We start from the raw sequence: 24,709 nt of genomic DNA on the forward strand, positions 1-24,709 counted from the left end.
GTTGGAACTCCGGAGGAGGGAGTGAGGATGAGAGCCCCAGATCTGGGTGCGGAGGGGCAACCCTGGGGACTCTAGGTGAGGGCCCGAGGGATGTATACCTCCCCCGACGGGGGGGGGTGAGACGACCTGGCCAGGGTCGGGTGGGCACCGTCTTCCTCCTTTGCGGACTCGTGGGGCGCAATGGTGGTGGGGAGAACAAGGCAGGGGGGAGCCCAGGGACCTATTCAGCAGAGCGGCCCTCACCCGCCCCTTCTCTCGACCCTCAGCCCCGGCATGACGGTGACCTACACAGCCCGCGTAGCCAATGCTCGCTTCGGAGGGTTCTCCAAGCTGCTGCTGCTTTGGCGGGGCAGCATCTACAAGCTGCTCTATCGAGAGGTGCTGGTCTTCCTCGGGGGGTACCTGGCCCTGAGCGCCATCTACCGGTGAGGCACGGCCTTGGGGCAAGAGGGGTGGGAGGGAGCGGAGGGGAGGCCGAATCTCTACAAGAGTTGAGCGCCTCGGGGGAGCAAACAAGGCTCACCTGGGAGGGGGAGGCGGTGGTCCGGTCTAGATGGGCCTCTAACTCTCCCTGTTCCACCCCACGCAGCTTTATCCTGACTGAAAGTCAGAGGCCTTACTTCGAGAAACTAGTCATTTACTGCGACCAGTATGCCAACCTCATTCCTGTGTCTTTTGTGTTGGGTATGATGAACTCACTGCCTCTCATCTCAGCCCCCGACCTCAGGACCAACACCTCAGCCCCAGTTTCCTCTAATCCCCGGAACTCCCAGGAGTCCCTATTCCCAGGCAACCCTTTAGACCCCCCTCCCACTTGTCCCATATGGGGTAAGGCTCTTCTCGGAAACTTCACTTTCTAGAGTATGGAGCCCTTCACCTCAGCCTCCCAAGCAGACCTTTCACTACCCTCAGTTCCTGCTAGGGACCCCAGGAACCTCCCTCTAACCCCCAAACTAACCCTTGCAGAACTCAGACCCAAGATTCATTCAATCAACAAGAATTTACCAAGTGGATACTGCCAGACACAGATACTAAAATGAAACAAACACTGACTTGAAGGAGTCCATTGGAGGAAGGGAGGACGTGTACCCATCAAAATAAATAGATTAAAAAACCCTATAAAGTACATGCGAAAATAATGGACTGCAGAGAAGAATCCTAGGATCAGGAAGGATCAAGAATGTTATCTGAGTTGGGCTTTAAAGAGGGCTAGGATTTCTGAGCGACTGAGGGTGAGACCAGGGAAAGACATTCTAGGCAAGATGACCAGTGCAAAGACCCAGACATAGAAATGGAGTATCTTGTCCAAAAGAACAACAGTAGGAGGTTTAATTGGACTGCTTGAAGTGCTTGAAGGAAAGAAAGCAAGGTGAAATAATGCCTGGAAAAAGTAGCCTGGTACAAAATTGTGAAGGCTAGGGGTTTTTTTTTTAGGTTTTTGCAAGGCAATGGGGTTAAGTGGATTGTCCAAGGCCACACAGCTAGGTAATTATTTATTAAGTGTCTGAGACCAGATTTGAACCCAGCTACTCCTGAGACCGGATTTGAACCCAGCTACTCCTGATTCCAGGGCCGGTGTTTTATCTACTACATCACCTAGCCACCCCTTTTTTTTTTGTGAAGGGCTTTAAAGGCCAAACAGAAATTTGGGGAGAGGGAGATGGGGTGAGAGAGAGAGAGAGAGAGAGTTTCTGTGTCTGTGTGTGTGTGTGTCTGTGTGTGTGTGTGGTGGAACCTGTGAATTAGAAATACCCATTTGGCAAGAGGATAGATTGGAGAGGTGGAGAGGGAGGGAGGAAACTATTGCAGTCAAGCAAGGGATGATGAGTAACCTATTGGCTATGAAAATAGAGAGTTGGGGATAGATGTGAAATATATTGTGAAGGCAGAATCACTAAGATTTGACAATTGATTGGATATAAGGGATGAGGAATAGTGAAGACTCTAGGATGACTAAATTTGGGAACCTGGCTGCTAGAAAAGATGATGGTGTGCTCAACAGAAATGGAAGGAAGGGTTTGGAGACTTGAAAATTAGTGTTTTTTTTGTGGATTTGTTAAGCTTGAGGTGCCTAGAGTTTCATAGGTAGATTTTGTGAAGAGAGGGTAGTTGATGAACTCATCAAGACAGTGTAGAGAATGGGGGCGGCTAGATGGTACAGTGGATAGAGCACCGACCCTGGAGTCAGGAGTCCCTGAGTTCAAATCTGGCCTCAGACACTTAATAATTACCTAGCTGTGTGGGCTTGGGCAAGCCACTTAACTCCATTGCCTTGCAAAAAGCCTTAAAAAAAAGTATAGAGAAAGCAAAGGGATCCAGAAGAGAGTTCTGGACATAAGGAACCATGGATGTTTGTGTAGCAAAGGAGACTCAGAAGTGGTCAGAAAGGAAGGAAAAGAACCAAGAGAGAGTAGTGTCATGAAAATTCAAGGTGGAAACTTAATCTGAGGTTGTATTTCAGGGGATCCGTGAACCTGGATGGGAAAAAAAATTGCATTTTAATTTTCTCTAACCTTTAATTGAAATTTAACATTTTCTGAATTAGTTAAAAAACAAAAATGGTAATCTGATAATAGGTCCATAAGTTTCACTAACCTCACAAAATGGTATGTATTAAAGAAAAAAGATCCCTGTTCTGGAAAAGGTGGTGAATATTTTCAAATTGTCAAGAATAGGTTAAGAAAGATAAGAACTGAGAAAAGGTCACTGAATGTAATGTGACAATTGTGAAGAAGAGGGAACCAGAGAAGAGCATGGATACCTTTATTCCTAGGAGCTTGGCTGTCAGTCAATAAAGGCAAAAGACAATCCTTGCCCTCAAGGAGTTTATGATCTAGTGAGTGGAGACAACGAGCAAACAAATAAGTATAAACATGCTTCTACAGGATAGATAAATAATTGAGAGGGAGAACCCTAGAATTGGGAGGTTAAGGACGACTTCCTACAAAAGGTAAAATTTTAATTGGGAAGCCTGGAGAAGGTGATTATAGCGAGCATTCCAGACATGGGGGATAGTAAAAGAAGATGCTTGGAGTTTTGATTGGTGGAACCAACAGGAGGTTAGTAGTACTGGATAGAATATATGATGAATAGGAGTAAGAAGACTGGAAAGATTGCAGGGGGCTAGTTTATGAAAGGCTTTGAATACCAAACTGAGCATCTGTATTTGATCCTTGGAGGTATTTGGGAGCCAATGGAATTTTATCGAAGTCAGACTTGAGATTTGGGGAGATCAATTTGATAGGTGAGTGGAAGATGGATTGGCGTAGGAGGAGATCTAAGGCAAATGGACCCAACAGCAAGCCATTGCAATAGTCCACAAGTAAGGAGATGAGGGTTTGCACCAGAGAAGAGGATGAGATAGGGTGAGATATAAGAGATAGGTATTAAGGATGATACCTAGGTTCTAAGCTTGGGACACTTGGAAGGTATTGTTGCTTTCAACACTAATAAGGGAAGGTGGAGGCTTAGGGCAAAGGTAATGAATTCTATTTTGGACATATTTTGTTTAAGATATCTACTGAACATCCAGTTCAAAATGTCAGAAAGACAGTTGGAAATAGGAGATTGAAACAGGAAATATAGATTTAAGAATCATCAGTATGAAGATAATAATCAAATCAATTTGAGTTGATGAGGCCATCAAGGAGAGGGGAAAAAAGAGGACCTGGGCAAAACCTGTTGGACACTTATGATGAGAAGACATGAATGGTTGAGGATACAGCAAAGGAGATTGAGAAAGGTCGTCAGATAAGGGGTGTCCTGAAAACCAAGAGAGAAGAAAATGTCAAAGAGGAGAAAGAGTGTTCAAAAATACCAAAGATTGCAGGAGAATGAGGACTGGAAAAAAAAAAACCCCTTGTATTTGGCAAGATCATTGAAACTCTGAAGAGAACAGTAAGGTGGGATCATAAAGTGTTAATAGTGTGAGAGAAGAGAAAGTGGAGATTTTGAAAGGGAGGAAAAAGATAGGACTTTAGCCTGAAATAATGGTAGATGAAGTGACAGTTTGAAGGTTTTTTTTTTTTTTAAGATAGGAGAGGGCACTTTTTTAGGCTGTGGAGCAGACAGTGGATAAAGAGATTGATAATTACGGAGAGGAGCTGATTGAAGAGACAAACTCCCTGAGATAGATGGGAGTGGATAGGATTAAGGACACAAGGAGAGGCTTTGTCCATTGTAAGGAAAAGGTTCACCTCCTTCCTTTGAAAAAGGGACAAAGGTGGAGAGTAAGGCAAGCCAAATACCAGTGATTTGAAGTGTAGAGCCTGGGAGAAGAGAGCTCTGGATGGATAACCAGTTTTTTTTCAGTGAAGTATGAGGCAAGAAGAGGTAGTAAGGGGGAGTGGTGGTGGGGCAGGTGAATTAAGAGATTTGTAAGGGAAGAATAGAGTGTATCAGATAAGAATCAAAACACAGTAGCAGTAAGGGTCCAACTGAGATTACAGAACACCCTCATAGGAGTAGTTGGATGGAGTAATCTGGAGTGGAGGGTTTGGAAAGGAACAAATATGCTCCAAAGTTAATTCCCAATCCTTTCTATCTGAAAACCTCTTCATCAAGGTCCTCTTTAATTCCTCCACAATTTTTATGTGAGGCCAGAGCAAGGGGATGGTTCAGGAAAGCAGGGTAGGATGGCATGGGTTACCAGAGTTTCTTTCTTTTTTGGGGGGTTTGCAAGGCAAATGGGGTTAAGTGGCTTGCCCAAGGCCACACAGCTAGGTAATTATTAAGTGTCTGAGACCGGATTTGAACCCAGGTACTCCTGACTCCAAGGCCGGTGCTTTATCCACTACGCCACCTAGTCACCCCTAGACCTTGAATCTTTGAAGTACCTGACTTCTCCTCTCCTCCCCCTAATATCATACTTATAACTCTTGTCCCTGGCAGTCTTGACCCAGTTGACTCCCAACCTTGACTCAGTTGATCTCTAACTTCATTCTTCCCACCTACACAGGATTTTATGTGACCCTGGTGGTGAATCGATGGTGGAGCCAATACACATCTATGCCTCTACCTGATGCCCTCATGTGTACGATATCTGGCTCGGTGCATGGACGGGATGAGAGGGGTCGACTGTACCGGCGCACACTGATGCGTTATGCAGTCCTGTCTGCCGTGCTCATCCTTCGCTCTGTCAGTACGGCTGTTTTCAAACGATTCCCCACCATGGACCACGTGGTGGAGGCTGGTGAGCTTTCAAGGGACACTGGACCCTGGGTGGGAGAGTGGGAACTGGGAAGGGGGAAGGGCATTGACCTTGTTCTCCCCATTTTGCAGAAGAGAAGGGAAAAGGGGGATGGGTAACCTAATAGTCTGGTTTAGAGGTGACTTTCTGGTCTTCCAGGATTTATGACTCGTGAAGAGCGAAAAAAATTTGAGAGCCTAAATTCATCCTACAACAAATATTGGATACCGTGTATCTGGTTCACCAACCTTGCTGCCCAAGCCCGTAAAGAGGGTCGGATCCGAGACAGCAGTACTTTTAAGTTGCTTATGGAGGTATGGACAGCAAGGACTAAAAGCTGGGCTACATGTCCCTTCACCCCATCCTGGGAGAGAGGTGTTATTCGCCCAAGGGATTCTTCTCCCATTCTTGCATCCTCCTCCACTCTATGCACATCATTAACTCTAGATTTAGGTCCTTAGGGGATTCATGCAAGGTGCCCCTTGCTGCTCCCTGACTCCAAGCCCTCTATTACAGAAACTGGACCAGTTCCGAGCCAAGTGTGGGATGCTGTTTCACTATGATTGGATCAGTGTGCCTCTTGTCTATACTCAGGTACCCACCGTGACTCAGTTTCCCTTTCTACTCATCAGGTTCTTAGGGATTGTTGTAGGGAAGGAACAAGGGCAGTGGGAAGGCCCTTCCAAGAGTCAACACTACTTCCTTGATGATGTACCTCTCATTCACCCTCTCACCCACATCTAGGTGGTGACAATTGCAGTATATAGCTTCTTCCTGGCTTGCCTTATTGGGCGCCAGTTCCTGGACCCAACCAAGGGATACAAGAACCATACTATGGATCTGTGCATTCCCATCTTCACCTTGCTCCAATTCTTCTTCTATGTTGGCTGGCTCAAGGTAAAACTACCTTGAGAGGATATAGGGAGGGATCAAGGACTCAGAAAGGTAGCTGGGGGGGGTGGTGGTGGGGAAGGCATCAGGACAAAACGCAGGAATCCAAGTGTATTGGACATTCTTCTGCAGAAGACTCCCCATTTCCAGTTCTCATCCTTCACTCCATAGGTGGCTGAGCAACTCATAAACCCCTTTGGGGAGGACGATGATGACTTTGAAACCAACTTTTTGATTGACAGGAATTTCCAGGTGAGGTTCCATTCTCTCTCCAAAATTAATTCTCTATCTTTTCTATCTGAAAACCTCTTCATCAGGGTCCTCTTTAATTCCTCCCTTCTCCCAGGATAATATTGACCATCCCTCCTAGAAAATCCTCTTCTTTCAGAATGCCCAATGACCCCCTCCCTGACTCTCTAGCCATATCCTACCATCCCACCCCAGGTATCAATGCTGGCAGTGGATGAGATGTATGATGACCTGCCTCTGTTAGAGAAGGACTTGTACTGGGATGCTGCAGATGCCCGGGCCCCCTACACAGCAGCCACTGCTTTCATGATGCACCAACCCTCCTTCCAGGGCTCCACCTTTGACATCACGTGAGTTAGGGTGGAGGAGCTAGGTTAGGGAGTGAAGATTACTAGAAATCAGGACCTCCAAATTCTAGTTGTCTGTTACTGCCTGTGAGATGTTGAATAATTCCCTATCCCTCTCTAGATTTTAGTTCCTCATATGTAAGATGTGAAATTAGGTGACTTCCAAGCTCCTCTCAGTTCTTTATAGGGAAATGGGTGGGGGAGTATGCTTCAGAAAAAGATTTGGCTGGTGTTAGATCTGGATGGGGAGAAGTGACCAGAGAGGCTATGAGCTATTCTGAGACATCTATTGGTCTCCATTTACCCTACACCCTGCTCCTTGTAGGTTGGCTAAAGAGGACATGCAGTTCCAGCGAATGGAAGGTATGGAGGGGCAACTTGGGGAAGGTCCCCCAGTACCAGGAGACTTCTTGCATCGACTACTGGCAGGTGGTTCTGGTCCAGGTCTTGGCCCAGGACCTTCCACGATCTTGGGTCGACGACTCTCCTTGCTTCGGAGGAAGAATAGCTGTGTGTCTGAGGCTTCGACCACAGCTGGCTGTTCTTGCCCAGACTGTGGTCATGATGACTCAGCCTCAGGTCCCCTCCTGGACCCTGCCTCTGACACAGAGCCTGCTCCACCTGCTGCTGCTCCTGCTTCTTCCTCTGTGGAGCCCTCTACCACAGTTGTGGTTGTACCCACAGCCCGAGGACCGACCCCTAATCCTGCACCATTGCCTCCCTGGCTGCCCAGCCCAATTGGAGAAGAAGAGGAGAACTTGGCCTGAGCCTTGTTGCTCACTGACTGATGGCATGCTAAGCATTGGCCTGATGGATGGCCGGCCACTGGAGAGATGGGACAGTTGAACCAAGACACCTCCTCAGTCACCCCACACCTATGTTGTTGAATGTAGCCCAGGGGATATCCTGCATTCTAGACAGGATGAACAAAATGCCACTAATGGTCACACCTGAAACTTGCCCTTTCTCCAACCTCCCTCTCCCCATGCCTCAGGGCAACACCTGAAAACTCCCTTTCAGGACCTAGAAGAAGCACCTGGGCAAACCAGAATCCTAGCTCTGTCACTGAATACCTTTTTGTGACTTAGAGCAAGTCACTTCAGCCTCTGTGTATTTCTTTTTCTATGAAGTTCTGGACACCTCCAAGTCTTAGAATCCTAGGGACTCTAAGCTATATCCTAACTCCAGTCTTTCCATACCTTCAGCGGCTTCCACCTGAAGGGGAAGGGGCTCAAGGGAAGCTACCCTGGGAACCTAGAAATGCCTGCTTTCTCTCTATGCTGACTGAGACATGGAAGGATCCAGTCTAGTGGATTTGAGATTGAATGCTTTATTTAATTCCTCATCTCAGACATAGAGGATTTATCCCCTCCCAAATCACATTTTTAAAAAGAGAAGGTGGGCCCCAGTCTGGCAGTACTGGGAACACAGAAATCCAACTCCTCTGCCCTGAGAACCAGAGGTTAAAAATGGGGAGGGACCCTTGGAAAACATCCTAAAAAACAAAACCTGGGTTAAGGAAAAGGGTTGAGGTCAGAGGTCAGGGCTCCAGGTCCAGGGTTCCCTTACCCTGGAGTTGGGCATGTGCAATCAGGGCAACCCCTTGTAGTGTGTGCATGGAGAGGGGAACAGCAGAGATTTAACCCTAAGCTGCCCAGGAAAAAAGAGCAATGAGGATCCAAAGGTCAGTGCTTGTCTCCAGACCTGGTAGGGACACCCTGCACACGAGCCAAGGGTCCCCGGCGTGTGTTGGTGGCTAGTCGCTGCTGAGCCAGGAAGGATTGGGCATAAGCTGGGCCTGGCTGCCGATCCTCCCCCGTAGCCCGCTGCTGCAGAGCCATACCCTAAGGGAAAGAGAGGAAGAACTGAGGAGTCAGCTGAGGAAGGAGGTCCAGAGATGGGCATTTTGGGGAGAGGAGAGGAAGCTTTAGGGCATGGATGGAGTGGGCAACCACTCACCATGTTGTACCATGCACTGATGATCAGCTTTTCTTCCTGCTCCCGCTGACTCCGGCTCTTCTCAAAATCAGTCTGAGGGAGAGGTTTGGTTAGGAAATGTCAAGGCCTTGAATTCTGCCCAATCAAGGGCCACCCCAACCTGCCCCAGGAGAGGTCAGCAGGGTCTGGAAGAGAATCACCTCAAGGTGCCGGATCCTTAGGTCCTTCTCCTGGAGCTGGGTTCGTAGGGCTTGAATCTCCAGGGGAGGAGGCCCTGGTGGTCGCTGCTTGGGTTCCAGTGTCTGGATGACCTTGAAGAAAGGACGAGACAAGAGACACTGTGGGTTGTCCCCAAGTGCCCACTTTTAGGGGAGAGGCAGGGCAGTGCCAAGAGAGTTCTGGTCTGCATCTCAAGAGTCTTGGGCTTGAACTTTAGCTCTGCCAGAGCACATGATGATTACTGAGGATGATTAACTAAGGGTCCTTTCAGCTCTGGGCCTGTCATTGTCCATGGAGTTGGTGGGGGTCTCACCAAGGCCAAGGGTCCTTACCGTCCGAGCCTTCTCCATATACCGCCGGTACCGTTCCTCCATGGCCCGCATGTCAGCTTCCTTCTTCTGCAGGCTCCTCTGGAGCTCCTCAATGCGCCTTGAAGCTGCAGTGACCCAGGGGCTCAGGGGTGCTCCCTGCCACCCACCCAGTGCCCTCTCCCTGCCCAACCAGAGGGTATCTTACTGCTGCTGTCGGCTGGTGGCTGCAGCTCATCGATGTACTCCCGTTTTCTCTGCAGTTCTGAGTGTGCCTCATGCAGCTTCTCCCTAAGCCACAGGCCTGACAGTCACCCCTGGCCCAGGTAAAACAGCAGCCTGGCTACCATCACCACTAAGGGTATGTAACTGGTGCCTACCATGGGTCCCCTCCCCATAGAGCTGAAAAGACCATTTCTTGTTCTCCTCACTGGCTGATGATGCCCCTTTATATCTACATTCTTACAAACATGACCTCATTTGAAAGCCTCACAACATCCCTGAGTGAAAACTAAGGCAAATAGAATTTAAATGACTTGCCCAACTACTGACTCCACTCCAGTGCTCTCTCGACTGCCCTACCTCACTGTCTCTCCTTCCATCAGACCCAGCTCTCCAACCTTAGCCACTCTTTGGCCGGCACTTAAGACTCCTCAATACGTTTTTCTCCAACCGTGCCCCCAAACATCACCTCCCCTCTCCCCGTTATGTTCTGCTTCCACACCAGTGTAAGTACCACCAAACCCTGGCCCTGGGACTTACAGGTGCTCCTCCAACTTCCTCTTCAGCAGTGAGGACTGAGGACAAAGAAAGGGGGGGGGAGTGAGGCTGGGCTCTCAGTTTTGTCTTCTCTGTCCAGCCCCATAACCCTCTCTATCCCCCACCCCTACTTACAATAGCCTAGAGAGCCAACAGGCAGCAGAGGAAGAGAAAGTAAGGTTAGAAAGAGTGAAGGGGGTCCAGATAAGGGCAGGTTGGGTTGTCTATGCTTCCCTTCCCTCCCTCTCCTCAGGGCAAAGTCTCTGAATCAAGGCTGACAGGTCTCGATGGGGCCCAGGGAGCCAGACTACTCACATCCTCAGCTTTGCCCCCCTGTTCCTGTAATGATTTCTGCAATTCTTCTACTTGTGCCCGAAGCTCCTCCAATTGTTGCTGATTCAGCCTGGGGGTGAGAAGACACAGGACTCAGGGTGTCCCAGCTCTGGTTAGGCCTCACGTCAGTTTGGGTTTTCAGTCTCGGCGCCCCCACCTGTGCTGGGTCTCCAGCCCATGCCGGGCCCGGTTGGCCTCTTCCAGCTGCCCCTGCAGCTCCTCGGTTCGGCCACGATCAGCTGCCTCCTGCTGACACAGACGTCTGTTTTCCCGCTGCAGGCGAAGAATCGTCTCCCTGCAGGGCCAGGCCCCAAAAGGTGGTCAAATGGGGTCCCATCTTTCTGCCCACCCCCATTGAAGGGAGGGAGATTCCTGGAGCTTGGGCCAGTAAGGGAAAGTCAGGAACTTGCTAGAGAGGGAAGATTTGGATGAAGGAGTCTGGTTAAAGGGGATGCAGAAGAGACAGAAGGATCTAAATGGTCTAAGGACCAAGAGCCCAGACAGCCAGAGGTCAAAGGGTGAGCTGCCACCAAGACCGATAAAGGGACAACCTGAGCTCAGCTGGAAGGATCTCCGCTGCCAGATTCTCCACAGATGATGGCATTTGCTGCAGTTGGACATCTGAGGAGACAGGGACAAAGTCAGGTGGGCATTCTGTTGACTCCAAGTCCATCTCAGCCTTGGGGACAACTCACCTGCCTGGCTGAGGCCCCGCTGCTGCACCTGGACACAACACAGCTCTTCATGGGCCTCCCGAAGAGAGTCCCGCTCCTCAATCAGCCGCTGGAAGTGGGAGCAAGGAGAGAGAGAGAGAGAGAGAGACAAGTCAGATGGAGAGTTGGGCCACATCTCCTGAAAATACTGAGAAAGATTACTATAAAGTTGGGAGTGATCTCAGGAACAGGGACAATGAGGCCCAGAGAATGAGCAGCAGTTTCCTAACTCCAGACCTTGGCCTCTTTCTTTTTTGCAAGGCAAACGGGGTTAAGTGGCTTGCCCAAGGTCACATAGCTAAGTAATTATTAAGTGTCTGAGACCAGATTTGAACCCAGGTACTCCTGACTCCAGGGCCGGTGCTTTATCCACTATGCCACCTAGCCACCCCCCTTGGCCTCTTTCTCCACTCTTTCTCTGGGCTTTACCCACTGGGGCTTCACCCACTGGAGCTTCACCCACCTCTTTCTTTCTTTTTTTTTTCATTTTTTTTTCACCCACCTCTTTCTCTTTGACCACGGCCTCGTATTTCTCTTCTAGTGTCCGGCATTCAAACAGCCATTTCTCGGCCTTCAGGGCCTCCTCCTGACGCTGACTCTGTAATTCTTGCACCTGGAGAGGGTAACATGAATGAGCTGGGCCTAGGTCCCAGGCATCCCCAATCCCTCTGGATCCCTACAGGCCCACCTGTCTCCGATGGCCCTCCAGCTGGGCTCTGAGGGTCCCTGCCCGCCGCAGCTCATCCTCGAGTTGTCGTGTTCGCTCTGCGTGGCCCGCATTTCGCTCCTCTAGTAGTCGCACCTGCCGCCGAAGCTCCCCCAGCTCCCCAAGGCGACGCTGGCACCCACTCAGTGTGGCTTCCAGCCGGCTAGCTCGTTCTGATGACTGCCTATGGGGTCATAGTTCAACTCAAAGCACTAGAGCTAGGGGGCTCAAGGGTCAGGAACCAGTCTTGGTGGCTGGCTTTGAAGGGCTATGTCCAGTCAGGAGAGGTTAGATGTGTGGAAATAGGGATCCCACTGGGTTAGGACTGCTTACCTGAGCTCATCCATCTCATCCTTTAGGGTCTGGGCCTCCTGGGCCAGGCTGGTTAGGGCCTGGTTCCGCTGCTGGAGTTCAGCCACCTCTCTCTCCAGCTCCACGCAGCGTAGACGCTCATCCTCCTTTGAACTCTCAAGCCTGGGGGGGCAGAAGAAGGGAGGAGGAGTACAGCTCAATACTCCAAACTAGACCCTTCAATGCCAGTATCTATCTCTGATCAATCCTGTGGCTTCTCTGTATGGTGGCGATGGCCTATTTTTTCCCCATGAGCTATGAGCTCCTTTGAGTTCCTATGAGCAGGGGCTGCCTTTGGCCTTTTTTTTTTGGTAACCTGGCTCATAAGCAGCACATGATGTTTACTGCCAGACATAGCCCCTTCCCATGACCTAGATCCTTAAACCTAAGGCAGGCAGATGTCCTCTCCCCCCCCCCCACTCCGTACTCAGGTCTGCACACCTGAAGTTTTCCTCCTGTAGCTGTTCTAGCTGTGACTGGAGAAGTAAAAGTCTCTTGGAGGTGAGTCCAGTAGCCTCAGGTCCCTCCAAATGAGCCCCCCTGTCCCTCAGGGCTCGATTCTCTTGCACCAGGCTCTGCTTTTCCTCCATTAGAAGATTCAGCTGGGATCAAAGAAAGAGAACAGATGAGAGATGAATGAACCTGTCATGGGCCTATCATAGACCACAGACTCCTTTGGTGGTGCTGCCCTTCCTCCCCCCGCCCCCCAATGCCTGGTTCCCCAGAAGAAGGTTGCCCTGGGCTGGAAGCTCCCACCTGCTGCTCCAGGTCATGGCAGCGCTGCCGAAGCTGCTCAGCTTCCTCTGGCTCTTCACTTAAGAAATAATATCTTCTGGACTGTGAGCACAAGGCAGGTCAGGTCAGACTATATGACTCGGGCCTCTGATCTAAGAGAAGATAGAAGAGTCTCCTTCCCCTAACCCATACCTGGCTGTCAAAATTCCCATAGGTCTCTGAAGTCATGGAGTCTGCAGGATCTTTGCTCATAAGCTGGAATGGGGGGGGGGGGACAAAAGAGAAGCAAATGAGCCAAGGAAATTATCCCTAAGACCTTTCTGGCAGCAGGCAGGGGGAGAGGTGGAAGAGGTGGTTCTTTTCCTTTACCCTGGAACCCCCATTCCCTGCCCCAAGCAGGTCTCACCTCCTGAATGGCTGTCATGACCACATGTTGTACTGATTCCTCCAAGGTCATGATCCTCTGGATGTGTTCTGTGGATCAGAGGTTCCATTGCTGAGATCATCCCTCTCTCTCCCACCAGCCCTTGGGAGTGGTGATCCAGGTTTCCCCTTTTTCAGTACTACCTCCCCAAAATCCCAAAACTAGGCTATTCCTTCAAAGTCCCATACATCAGATTCCCCCTCCTGAGGTCTTCCTCCCTGAAGTCCCAGTCACACCTTGTTTCTTCTCACAGCTGATAGCACAGCTCAGCACCAGCTGTAGTAGCTTTCCCAGCTCCGCTGGATCGGAGAATTCCCCGATCAGATTCACATCTGGCAAGTGTTGATCGGATACTTGGTGCCCCAGAATCTGGGAGGGAATAGAGTACATCAGGAGCCTAGGAATTTCCACGGTCCCCTCCCCAGGGACTCTTCCCCCAATGCCCATCCACAGTCACTCACATCCTGAGAGTACTCCACAAGACCTTGCAATACTTTCTTCAAGTTGCTGACCTATGTAGAAAAGTGGTATTGAGGACTGAAACACCCTATTTGCAAACCAGGCTGCCACATTTATTCCCCCAACTTTCCTAATCTCCCCTCTTCTGAGTTACTTGCCTGGCCCCCACCCCAGTTAATATCTCTGCAGCCCCCCAGCCCTTCCCTAGACATTATCATCCAGCCACTCATTTTTCTTTCCTCCCTGACATCCTTCTGACCTCCCCCATCATCTGGGACGGGGCCATTTGCTCATTCCTCAGACACATGTCACAAATCCATCACTTCATTTGTCCATATGACACCATTCATCTGTCGGGATCATCTGTTTTACTTCATCATTTTACTACAAAGTTCCACACATTCCCCACCCCTATCCCCACTCATGGTCATCTGACATCCCACCATGGATTGGTGCCCCCATCCAGGACCTTCATGGATGTGTGCCACCACTCTCCAACTTCTCCTGAGATGGTCCCTACATTCTAATGGCTTCCACTTACATAGTGTCTTAAGCCCTTAACAGAGGATGTCTCATTTAGGACCCTAGGAAGTAGGTTTTTCTTTTCAGCTCTCTTTTTACTGAGAAGGAAACTAAGGTTGATAACTTAAGTGATCTGCCCAAGATCACAAATCTGATCATTGTATGAGGTAAGATTCAAGCCTTCCTCATTCCCTTCTAATGGTCTGTCTACTACATCACTTAGCTCAGTCCCATGTCTTTCATTTTTAGCAGGCCAATGCTCTCTGTCCAGCATACCCATCAACTATCTTTCCTGGATCATCAATCACCCTTTTCTCATGAACTGTTCAGGTTTTCTTTCTTGACATTTCTCATATAGCTTTTATCTGTCAGTCCATTCCCCATGCAATCTATGTAGAAATGCCCCAGATCATGTGTGATCCCTAGTCACCTTTAACCGCCAGTTGTGGTCAGAATCATCCCTGATCCGAAGGAGCCAGGTGTCATTAAACCAGGAAGGGTCTCTGGGGAGAAATTGGGGGTGACAGGCTGGAGTAGTGGAGGATGCTAGGGAAGCTGGATCAGAGGGAATCCCACTGGAGATTAAGAGTGGTGTGGACTACAGACATGCATGTCATCTAATGAGACTAGAACTAAAGTAGTCATGGTGGGGCTGGGGTCTAATGAGAAGGGGGTCCAAGCAGGTTTGAGGACAGTGGGTCCTCTGAGGAAAGCCGGAGGGTCCTGGGGGTCCCCTCAACTCACATCTGATGTAGCACATGGGCCACTGCCAGTCCACTGCTTAGGTCCTGGGGCGAAGAACAGGGCTGAGCCACCCTGAAAGTCTGTAGCTGGGTGTGGGGGAACAGAGCAGGTCAGAACCTCAAGGCCCCTTCAGCTGCAACTTGTTGGCAGCCAGGAATGGATCATCCTGAGCTCCTAACTCCCAGGTGAGCCGTCTGCCCGTTTCTGTTTTCTCTCTCCTCCTTCTGAGAGGCGGGGCCTCTCACCTGTGGGACCCCACCTCCTCTACATACTTCCAAAGGTGGAGTCTCCGGGGTTACTCTCTGCTCACATGACAGAACAGATCATCATGTGCCTGAGACAAACCAAGCTGTCTCCTTATCTTGCCCTCTCGGAACCCCTTATGCCATGTGATACGGCAGTGCCAACCAGACCCTTCACCTGTGTGCCACCACCCTTCCTGAAGCTCAGGTAGGGTGGAGCCTGGCCACTCCCAGGAGAAGTCCAGCAGGGCTCTCTCCTTTAGACTGGGGGGCAAGGGGGAGGGAGGGAGTCTCCTCCTCCTCTGAATCTCTGTTACAACACTCTGCCTACTCATGAATCTGTAAATGTGCCATATCTTGCCCCCGACACCCCCACCTTAAAAATGGAGGAGCCCTGAAGCCTTAGAACTTTGATCTGTTTTCCAGGTGGCATCACCACCTAGCCCAGAAACCATGGGTATCGATTAGTGTCTCCTGAATGAGTCTCGGGGTACAAGAAGGGGGCTGGACGTGAGTGTAGGGTCTCAAAGGCTCCAGGGTTATTCTGGGAGGGGGAAAAGGGGAATCAAGGACAGCCCAGGTGGGGAGGGAAGGACTGAGAGACTAGTCATGGAGAGGGGGTCTCTGGGGGGGGGTTGCAAGCGGGGGTCTCGAGATATTTGTGAACTTCTTTGCTTTTCTTTAGGGCTATATGAGGAAGGACCTCTGGGGGATCTGTGGGGGGGTCTGTGGGGGAGGGTCTGGAGGTTATGTGGGGGAGGGGTCTAAAGGGGGAGACTCCAAGGGGGAATCTCTGGGAGGAGGGTCTCCGGGCGGGCGGAGGGTCTGGAGACGACTTGGGGGAGGGTCTCTGGGGGCCTGGGAGGACGCGGGCCCCCACCTGTTCCTCACCGCCCCGCCCCTTACCCAGGTGAGCAGAGACCCGCACAGCTCGGCCTTGTCCACGCTCATGGCTCCGGCTCCGGCTCCGGTCCGGGCCCGGGCTCCGGCTCCGGCTCCGGCTCCGGCTCCGGCTCCGGTTCCGGTCAGGCAGGTCAGGCCGCCGCCGCCGCCGCCACGGCCGCCGGGTCCGCCACCAGCGAGAGGCGCAGCCGCCCGCCGGGCCTAGAGCGCCGCCGCCCCGCCCCCCGGGCCCTGGCCCCGCCCCTGCGCTGCCCGCGGCCCGGACAAGCCCCGCCCCCAGGCTGGGCCCGGCTCCGCCCCCTGCGCTGCCCGCGGCCCGGACAAGCCCCGCCCCCAGGCTGGGCCCGGCTCCGCCCCCGCGCGGCCTGCGGCCCGGAGAAGCTCCGCCCCGGCCCTCTGGCTCCGCCCCCGCGGCCCGGATAAGCCACGCCCCGGGCCCGCTGGCTCCGCCCCTGCGCTGCCCGCGGCCCGTCTCCGCCCCGCCCCCCCCTTCCCGCCATCTTGGAGTCCGTCCGCCTGACCGCTTTAGGGCGAGCCGCCCGCCCTTTCTGCCCTCTCCGAGGTCAGGGGGTAATTTGAGAAAGGTCGTCTCGGTCCTTCCCCGGCCGCCATCCCAAACGCGGGCGCCCACTCGGGGATCCTTCCCCGCAAGGCCGCCACAGCCGCGGCGGCGGACGGGCCCGCGTGCCGGGGAGGCTCGGGGGGAGGCGGCGTGCCTGCGGCCGTCCACTAGGCGGCGCGCGCCCCCGCGGGGCTATGTGTCTGCCCGGCCTGCGTGTCCGCGATGGCCCGCCAGAGGGCGCGCACGCCTCGGCCACCAGGTTTGGACGCGGCCCGGCCGTGCCCTCCCTCCTCGGGGCCGAGGGCGCTTCCCGCGCCGGGGACCCGCCGAGCTCGGAGGAGGGGGAGCCGGGGACGGCCCGAGGGAGACATCCTCGGCAGGGTGGGGGGTCGCTGGGCGCCCGGGCGGGCTGAGCCCCGACGGCCCCCTAGGATGAGGAGAGGCGGGAACCAAGACGGCGGCAGCGGTCAAGGGCAGGAGAGAAGGATGCTCAGCGCCGGGCGTCCGGCCTTTCCGTGCATCGCACGCACACGGCCCCACGGGAGCCACGGCCCCACGGGCTGTCCTGGCCTAAAGCCTCAGGGGCCCCACGGGCAGACTGGCCAGAAACTCCTGTTTGCTCCAGTTTTTTCTTTGCCTGGGAAAAACGGGGATGGGAAGGGAAGTCCCAGATACCGCATTTGGGGGAAGGGAGGGTCCTAGGCTCCAGATGTGGGGGGGGGTAACCAGGACTGGGCCTAGCTCCATCCAAATCTCCCTGGGGCTTGAGGAGTTTCCCGGAAAGTTGTAGGGGCCAAGGGAGGGAACTGGAGCTGCTGGGAAACCAGCTTGACTCACTGTTCCCCACCCCCCTTCCAATCTCAGCCCACAGCCCGGCCTGCCACAGCTGGATCCAGACCTCCCCTCCTCCACGTAGAGCCAAGATCCAGCAGTATCCAGACTTACCACCCCCAGACCTCTATACAGAAAAACCACTGGGGATGGCCACCTCTTCACATCCCCCCCCACTTGGAGGTGAGCCCTCTTCACAAGAGAGCTACAGCGAGACTAAACCCAGCCTCCCACAACCTTGAGCATGTCTGCCTTGTGTGAACCCAAATGTGTCTGTAGTCTTTAAAGGTCTTTTTCTGTTCCCAGGCTTTCTATGCTGGGTAGGAGCCTGTCATGATACTCTAAATTAGGGGTTCTCAACCGTTTTTGTTGTCACGAAATCCTTCGGTAGTCTTGGTGAAGCCAGTGGGCCTTTTCTGTTTTAGACACATAAAATAAACAGGATTGAAGAAAAAACCTTATTGAAACATAATTGCCAACATGTGTGTGGTGGGGGTGGGAACTTCATAGAGCCAAGGTTAAGAAAGAGTCCCTACCTAAAAAGAAGATTTTGAAGACTGGGCTATGGTGGTGGTTAATTTAGACACACACACACACACACACACACATTTGTATTTGAGCCTTAGTTTCTCTATTCATAAAGTGGGGATAATAATCCTTACACTATTATTTTTCCCCTCGGAGATTTGTAAAGAAAGTGCATTATAAATCTTAAAACTAGAGAAATAGATAGTGTTGATATCAGCAAACACCAGAAGGGATGGGGGAGGGGAGCTGCGGAGTAGAAGGCAGGAATGACACCTGCCGTCAGCAGGTAGGGGTCCAAGCGTTCACCGCCACCCCCCAGAAACGGGGCAAGAAGTATGGGTCTCATGGCTGCTTATGTCTTCATTATCTTTTCCAATAGCTGCCTTTTTAGTCGTTTTTTCCATTTTCCTATTTTAGGGTCAGTGGGAGGCTGGCCCACAGAGGAGCTTCGGGCCGAGCGAGGCCCGAGACAGGACTGAGAAGCGACGACTAGCAGCGGGGCTGGAGGGCGCTGGGTGCCCGGCGTGGCCTGAGGGGCGCCGGGTCCTTGAGAATGGGTGCAGTGGGGACGCGAATGCAACATTAGCCAGGGAAGAAGCAGGGTTTCGGCCCCGGGAGGGGGATGCTGGAGCGGCCTCAGAGGAGCTGGGGGCTCTGCGTGACGGGGAACAAGCCGCCGTGTGACGGTAAAGGGGCGGGACCTGGGTGCGTGACGGGAACGGGAGGGGGCCGCGCGCGTGACGAGGGTGGGGTGGGGATCTGCGTGCGTGCGTGACGAAGAATGCGTTCTCGGGGGGGGAGTGGGAACCCGGGCCCCGGGGATGGGGAGGGGGGAGCGCCGGGGCTCCCCGGCCCGGCCCGGGCTGCGGCCCCTCCCTGCGTGCGAGTCCCATCTCACACCTGCCCCTGTCCCCCCCCCGGGGGCTTTTCAAGCCGATGTGAAGCCGGGGGGCTGGGGCGACTGTTAACCCCTTCCTGCCGGGCTGAAACTAGCCTGGGGCTTCCCCTGGCTGGGACAGCCACGGGGCCACCAACTGCTCCCCGATCTCCATGGGAACCGCGACTTCCGGACCTTGCCTCCCCCTCCCCCTTGAACTTCTCAATGCCCGCACGGACTTGGAGAGGGGAGTGGGTGAGGGGAACCTTTTCCCGACCCGCCTGGACCGGCCTGCGTGAAAGGGTTGAGTGCTCTTCCCGCCCGGGCTGTGACTCAGCCCAGGGTCCCCGGCGCACCGAGGGGCTCCACCCTGTGAATCATCTCTCCCCGCGGCTTTTTCGATAGTGCAGGGGGGGTGTCCTTGAGGGTCTCAGCCCCTTCACCTCCACTTCTACATCCCAGTTCGAAGAAAGATCTGGGCTGAGTCCCCGAAGTGCAAGGCAGGCGAGCCAGGCCAGCCTGTTAGGTGCTGGGGGGGTGGAGAGAGGTGGGGAGCAGCCGGAGCCCAGACTGAAGAGGGGACTTTTGATTGATTCCCAGCCTAGCACTGTGATGGAAGCTAAGATGCTTAGATCACTCCTTTCCAGCCGAGGACTGGAAATCAGGACCCAGGTGGCTGTTTTGGCTCCATTCTCCCCACAGAATCTGGGAAGGGCCAGTATGGGTTTATGTGTGTGGGGTGACTCACTTAGGACTGGGGAGGCCTTGGCCTCTCACCCTGTGGCCCCAACTCATGGGCTCAAAACCAGCAAAAATAAAAATGCTTTTGCTGTGCCCCACATGTATGTCTCTGAATCTGAGAGTTAACGTGGAAGTCCAAGGGCCACCCAATAGGGCAAATTGAAGCCAACGGGATCGGGATCATGCCAAAATCATGTGTGCAATAACTATCTGGAAACAAATCTGGCTACCTGAAGGAGCTAGGTCTTCATCTCCCCATCAGACAGGAAGTTTTTGCAAAGAAAGCTGATAGAGAAACAGTTAAAAAAAAAACCTGTTGTCCTATTCATTCCAGTCCTAACTTCAGAGCTAAAGTTATCAACTGTCTCCCCCCCCCCCAACCTAGGCTCTGACTCAAAACATCTTCCCTTCCTCCCCTCACCAGACCAGGCCCCAGACCCCAGGAGGACACTAGCATCAAGGTTCCTAGCTCAGTTTCTTCTCCTGAGCTTCTGTCTCCCAAGCCACCAGTCTCATTCTGGATGCTATTCCCTGGCCAGTGGAACTCTGGTTTGGCCTGGAGAGCTCTTGATAGAAAAACAGGGCTTAGTTGCTGAAGATTCCTAGTCCTGGGCTCTCTCTTCCCCTCCCCCTCAACCCCCACCTTCTGGCACTGAGGCCTAGGATTCCCCTTCAAGAACACAACACATAGCTCCCATTCTTCAAATTTGGTCTTAAGGGTTCCCCTGAGGTCTCTACATGCTCACTTGTGACTTTGGGGCCCTCTTTAGATCGGCTTCCCTTATTCCCGAGCCTATCCCTGGCCATTTCCTGTCCTGAGGCCCCCCTCTTTCCTCTTCTTAGATCAGATCCTAAGGTCCTGAGGAGTAGGTCTCCTCAAAGTCTGGTTCTGAAGGCCCAGGATCCACTCCTCTTTACCCCAGGCCACAGGTCTAGTCCTACCACCCCCAGGTCTGGCCCTGAGGCCTCAGTTCTCCTTACTTTACCACCACACCCCTCCCCCCTCCCATCCCCACCTCCTGCCATGCACCCAGGAAGTGAGAGGCGGTGGGAGGAATGAGGAGGAACCCGTCTGGCCCGTTGGGGGCCTCCTCCCTGCCACCCTCATTCCCCAGCCCTGACACAGCCCCACCCCCAGGAGCTGAGGGTGCAGAATGCCTGGGTCCCTGTGGAGAGGCTTGCAGGCTAGCCAGCCAGAGCTGTGGGGGAGGGGTGAAAGGAGGAGGAACTGAAGGATGAAGCCCAAGTCTGGTCTAGTGTCTCGGGAACATCCTGTGGACTGGAGATTCCCGGTTCTCCTCTTATCCCAACCCCCCCCCCCCCAGGAGACATCTACTTGGGCCATCAGACAGTGAAGAAAGGGTCACCAAAACCCTGGACAGACACACATACACACACACACATACACATACCCCATACTTATCCAAGACACAAATATAATCCAGTCATACATACACAAATTTGTAATACAAACATACATATAGACAAGGGATGTACATACACACACACACACACACACACACACACACACAGACACCCTCTAACCTCGACAGATATCTCATATTTAAATGTCTATTGAGAACAAAGCTCAGTACACAATCCTAGGAGAACAGTACACAACTAAACACATACACAACCTAGGGAAGACATAGAAAGGACATAGACACTGACAGTTACACACTCCAGAGAACATACTCAAATATGCACATCACTAAACCAGTCCTGACCTTCCTGTTTCTCAGGGACCCCCTCCCCATCCTGATAGTAACATGGATATTTCCAATCATCCAATGTTCTCTCCCTTTCCACGAGTATTTCAGGAGGCAGAGAAAGCAGAGATTGGGAAGGAACTTAGGGGCATTGTTAGTAGCTTCCTCAATCTATCTGCCCCTCTGCCTGTCTGTCTGTCCTTGATTCCCTGGAGGTCTCTGCTCAGTTTGTAGATTTTGCTGGATCCACATCCAGGATCTTGCTAGAACATTACTTAAGATCTTTAATACTACTGTACCCTACAGAGGGGTAAGTGGGTATTGGTTTATGAGAATCATTCCTCTTCCATATCTGGGCATTGGCCCCCTCCCTCACATTACTATAGTGCTGAGTCAGAGGGAAAAGGTTAGGCCTAGCACTTCCTACTTCCAGGAAAGACTGGAAACACTGAAATTGGGGAGTAGGTTGGAAAATTGGCCTGCCCCACCCAAGTAAAGACTCAGGGCTTCACTTCCTGCACTGAACCCTAGGCACCCAGAAAACATTTGGCTTGAGGCTGACTTTTAACTACTCTAGGGGAGTACTTGGGGGCTAAGGGTGAATGAATTCCCTCCAATTCTTTCCTCAGTCTCAGCTGCTTCCTCTTTTCTTCCTCATGGGTTTAATCTGATTTTAAGCTGGAAGGGACCTGGGAAATCATCTGATTAAACCCTTCCTTTTGTTGAATATGAAACTGAAAAGGGAGAGGACTTACCAAGGTAACTCACCTAGGTAGTAGTAGTAGTAGTAGTAGTAGTAGTAGTAGTAGTAGTAGTAGTAGTAGTAGTAGTAGTAGCGGTACTAGCAGATACAAGATTTGGATTTAGATCTCCTACTTTGAGGTCCAGGGCTGTTTTCACTATATCACACTGTCTTTCAATCTTTCTTTCCTCTTTAACCTCTCCCTCCATCCCTTTCTTAGCCCATAGAGTAGTATTTGGAAGACTGGAGAAGCCAGAGTTAAGGCTTCTCCTCAACTGCCTCTTGAACTCAGCCAGTTACTTTTTCCTTCCTCATAGGTTTCACAGGATTTTTTTTTTAGGTTTTTGCAAGGCAAATGGGGTTAAGTGGCTTGCCCAAGGCCACACAGCTAGGTAATTATTAAGTGTAGGAGACTGGATTTGAACCCAGGTACTCCTGACTCCAGGGCCAGTGCTTTAGGATTCACAGAATTTAGAGCTGGAGGAACTTAAAATGTTACCTGAGTCAGCTCCCTAAATTTACACATGAGGAAACTTGCAGTCCATAGCTACATGAAAAGCACATAATTGAACTAGGATTTGAACCCAGGACCTTGGGCCCCAAATTTAGCCAGCTACTTTTATCCCACTTTTAGACTTCCAGAGTAGGCAGGGAAGGAGGGACCTAACCCTCCCCTACTCCTCGATGAATTTGACTTCTTCCTCTTTCTTTACTTCCTCTCCTGCCCTGCCCCCTCCTCAGCACTCACTTCCTGGACTTCGGAAGCCTGATCTTTGGGTACTAGCACCAGCTGGCTTGCTTGCTGACTGAACAGGGGGACTCCCCATCCCTAGTACTGAGTTTTCCAGGGGGGAACAAGTGCCTGTTGGTTAGTTAGAGATCTTCAAAGGGACAATATGGGGGAAAGGTTCACCAAGCTATTTATAAGAAGGAGAAGTCAGGTTGCAGGGCATGTTGTCCAAAAGCCCCAAAGAGTCCTGGGGGAGGGGGAGTCTCCCCAGCCTCAAGGGCTTCCTCTTTCCAAGTGGGCCAGAGTCCAACCAGATGCCTCTAGACAGTGCCCACCTCCCTGGGGCCTGGGCAGTGCTTATAGTGCCAGGCACAGAGGTGGGGGGCCCAGAGAGTCTTCTATCCACGCCTACCTGGCTGCTAGAACCTTTGGCGCCAGCAGGGCGGCTGGGGGGGTGGTGCCCAAGAAACACAGGCCACAAGGGTGAGGCTGGCATGGAAGTTGTCCTGAACCTGGAACCTGCCTGACTAGCCCTCTCAAGGAATTGGAGGGTGGGGACTTAGAAACAAGGATGATCTCCCATTCTTCCACTCTTCAAGATGTATAGGATTTTATCTCATTCCCACCACAATATACATACCCCATTCCCACTCCAATTCATTTGTATTCAATACAAAGAATAACAATAGTAGCTAGCCACCCTCCTCTAACTCCTTCATCACTGATTTCATTTCTTCATTTCATCCTTTTCCTCTACCACCCCCCATTTGCCCTGACCTGACAATTAGTCTATTTCCCATGTTTTTAAACTTTTGATACTTCTTTACAAATATCTTGACATAAAAAGATCTGTGGATTTGCATTTTTCTCCAATTTTCTTTTCCTGTATGTATTCTCTGTTTCTGTTTCTTTGACATGCTATATAGAAGCTTTGAGCTGAGCAGGATGGCTAGGCTACAAAGCTGTCTCTCAGTTCCTTTCCTGTCAGTTTGCAACTATATTTCTGTGACAATTGTCTACCTCTCTCTACCTCTGTTTCTATCTCCAAGACAAGAATTTTAATTGTAAAGGACCTTGGAGGTAAAGTAGGCATTCTCCATCTCTCTTTCTCTCTGCTTTCTTTATTTCCTTTCTCCTTTTTCTCTGTCTCCCTCTTTTCCTCTCTATCTTTATAATAGCTGTGTCTACTTCTGTCTTTAGAGCTGTTACTTTTAGTCCTTTTCCTGTGTTCCCCGTTCCTTCAACCTGATATCTATTTCTTTAGCTGACCAAGGCCTGTTGTAGGTGCTGAGTCACCAAAGCCTTTGGGTCCTTGCCCACCCCCAGCCCTGGATAGTGGGGGGGGGGTTGAACTTCTGGGAGCAGTGGGTGGATGTTGCATGAAGAAGGGGGGGGTCTGGGCTAGCTAGTGAGAGTCTGTACCCCTCCCCCAGCAGTCATCTTGCCTATCTTTTCTGTTGCTCCCCCACCCCACCCCCAGCCCCTCCCTTCTCTCTATCATGGGAAAGCCCCTGCAGAGGCCCTGGCCTCCCCCAGCCCAATGGTCTTGCCAGGTGTCAGTCAGGGAGTCATTAGCATGGGCGGGAGACAGGGAGACTGGCAAAGTGCCAGCCAGACAGAGCCCAGTTCTCCCCTCCCCATACTCACCCCATCCCTCCTGGCTGACCAAGCATAGTTTGGAATATATCCCAGAAGATAGAGACCAGAATGAGGGAAGGAACAGAGAAAAGGACCAAGTTGGAGAATGGCAAAAGGGGGGGGGGGGATCTTGAGGCCCTGGAAAGGGGCCAAGATTAAGGAAAAAGAAGCATAGACACACAGGTAACCTTGAGGATAGGCAGATACTTAGGCCAGAGAAACTGGGTGGTTTGAAGTTGAGGATAGAGTCCTTTCATCTTTCCTGGCCTTCTTCATTATATTGCCCTGGTTCCCCATCCTCCATCGCCACTCCTCTCTTC

General features: G+C 51.9%; 3 protein-coding genes across 3 annotated transcripts; 2 read left to right on the forward strand and 1 right to left on the reverse strand.

Annotated features, from left to right (window-relative positions):
* Positions 1-273: 273 nt before the first annotated feature.
* BEST2 (bestrophin 2) lies at positions 274-7,563 on the forward strand. The gene is made up of 9 exons (XM_074203509.1): positions 274-425; positions 590-684; positions 4,958-5,191; positions 5,348-5,502; positions 5,705-5,782; positions 5,933-6,085; positions 6,251-6,331; positions 6,524-6,678; positions 7,001-7,563. Exons 1-9 carry the CDS (start codon positions 274-276, stop codon positions 7,440-7,442), a joined length of 1,545 nt encoding a protein of 514 aa, XP_074059610.1. The 3' UTR covers positions 7,443-7,563.
* A 385-nt stretch (positions 7,564-7,948) lies between these two features.
* Positions 7,949-16,235, reverse strand: HOOK2 (hook microtubule tethering protein 2). Its single transcript, XM_074203508.1, has 22 exons — positions 16,035-16,235; positions 14,887-14,972; positions 14,573-14,645; positions 13,623-13,673; positions 13,398-13,530; positions 13,144-13,211; positions 12,930-12,992; positions 12,759-12,839; positions 12,444-12,604; positions 11,985-12,125; positions 11,634-11,835; positions 11,448-11,558; positions 10,928-11,015; positions 10,784-10,853; positions 10,390-10,527; positions 10,215-10,302; positions 9,903-9,937; positions 9,349-9,431; positions 9,165-9,268; positions 8,814-8,924; positions 8,635-8,706; positions 7,949-8,519 (listed from the first exon to the last, which is right to left on the reverse strand). The coding sequence occupies exons 1-22, from the start codon at positions 16,077-16,079 to the stop codon at positions 8,361-8,363; spliced, it is 2,163 nt and encodes a 720-aa protein (XP_074059609.1). The 5' UTR covers positions 16,080-16,235; the 3' UTR covers positions 7,949-8,360.
* Positions 16,078-18,644, forward strand: LOC141499463 (uncharacterized). Its single transcript, XM_074202168.1, has 4 exons — positions 16,078-16,157; positions 16,312-16,852; positions 17,458-17,607; positions 18,370-18,644. Exons 1-4 carry the CDS (start codon positions 16,078-16,080, stop codon positions 18,634-18,636), a joined length of 1,038 nt encoding a protein of 345 aa, XP_074058269.1. The 3' UTR covers positions 18,637-18,644.
* The last annotated feature ends 6,065 nt before the right edge of the window (positions 18,645-24,709 follow it).

This window comes from Macrotis lagotis, chromosome X, assembly GCF_037893015.1.
Source record: "Macrotis lagotis isolate mMagLag1 chromosome X, bilby.v1.9.chrom.fasta, whole genome shotgun sequence".
Taxonomy (NCBI): Eukaryota; Metazoa; Chordata; class Mammalia; order Peramelemorphia; family Peramelidae; genus Macrotis; species Macrotis lagotis.

Excerpts from the sequence above, each read along its gene's own strand:
- BEST2 (XM_074203509.1), top strand. The coding sequence starts at position 274 with ATGACGGTGACCTACACAGCCCGCGTAGCCAATGCTCGCTTCGGAGGG. Across the intron at positions 426-589 it reads GCCCTGAGCGCCATCTACCG|CTTTATCCTGACTGAAAGTC; the intron begins GTGAGGCACGGC and ends CACCCCACGCAG. Across the intron at positions 5,783-5,932 it reads TGCCTCTTGTCTATACTCAG|GTGGTGACAATTGCAGTATA; the intron begins GTACCCACCGTG and ends ACCCACATCTAG.
- LOC141499463 (XM_074202168.1), top strand. The coding sequence starts at position 16,078 with ATGGCTCCGGCTCCGGCTCCGGTCCGGGCCCGGGCTCCGGCTCCGGCT. Across the intron at positions 16,158-16,311 it reads CCGGCTCCGGTTCCGGTCAG|GCTGGGCCCGGCTCCGCCCC; the intron begins GCAGGTCAGGCC and ends CCCCGCCCCCAG. Across the intron at positions 17,608-18,369 it reads ACATCCCCCCCCACTTGGAG|GGTCAGTGGGAGGCTGGCCC; the intron begins GTGAGCCCTCTT and ends TTCCTATTTTAG.
- HOOK2 (XM_074203508.1), bottom strand. The coding sequence starts at position 16,079 with ATGAGCGTGGACAAGGCCGAGCTGTGCGGGTCTCTGCTCACCTGG. Across the intron at positions 11,836-11,984 it reads GATGAGATGGATGAGCTCAG|GCAGTCATCAGAACGAGCTA; the intron begins GTAAGCAGTCCT and ends ATGACCCCATAG. Across the intron at positions 11,016-11,447 it reads CCGTGGTCAAAGAGAAAGAG|CGGCTGATTGAGGAGCGGGA; the intron begins GTGGGTGAAAAA and ends TCCCACTTCCAG.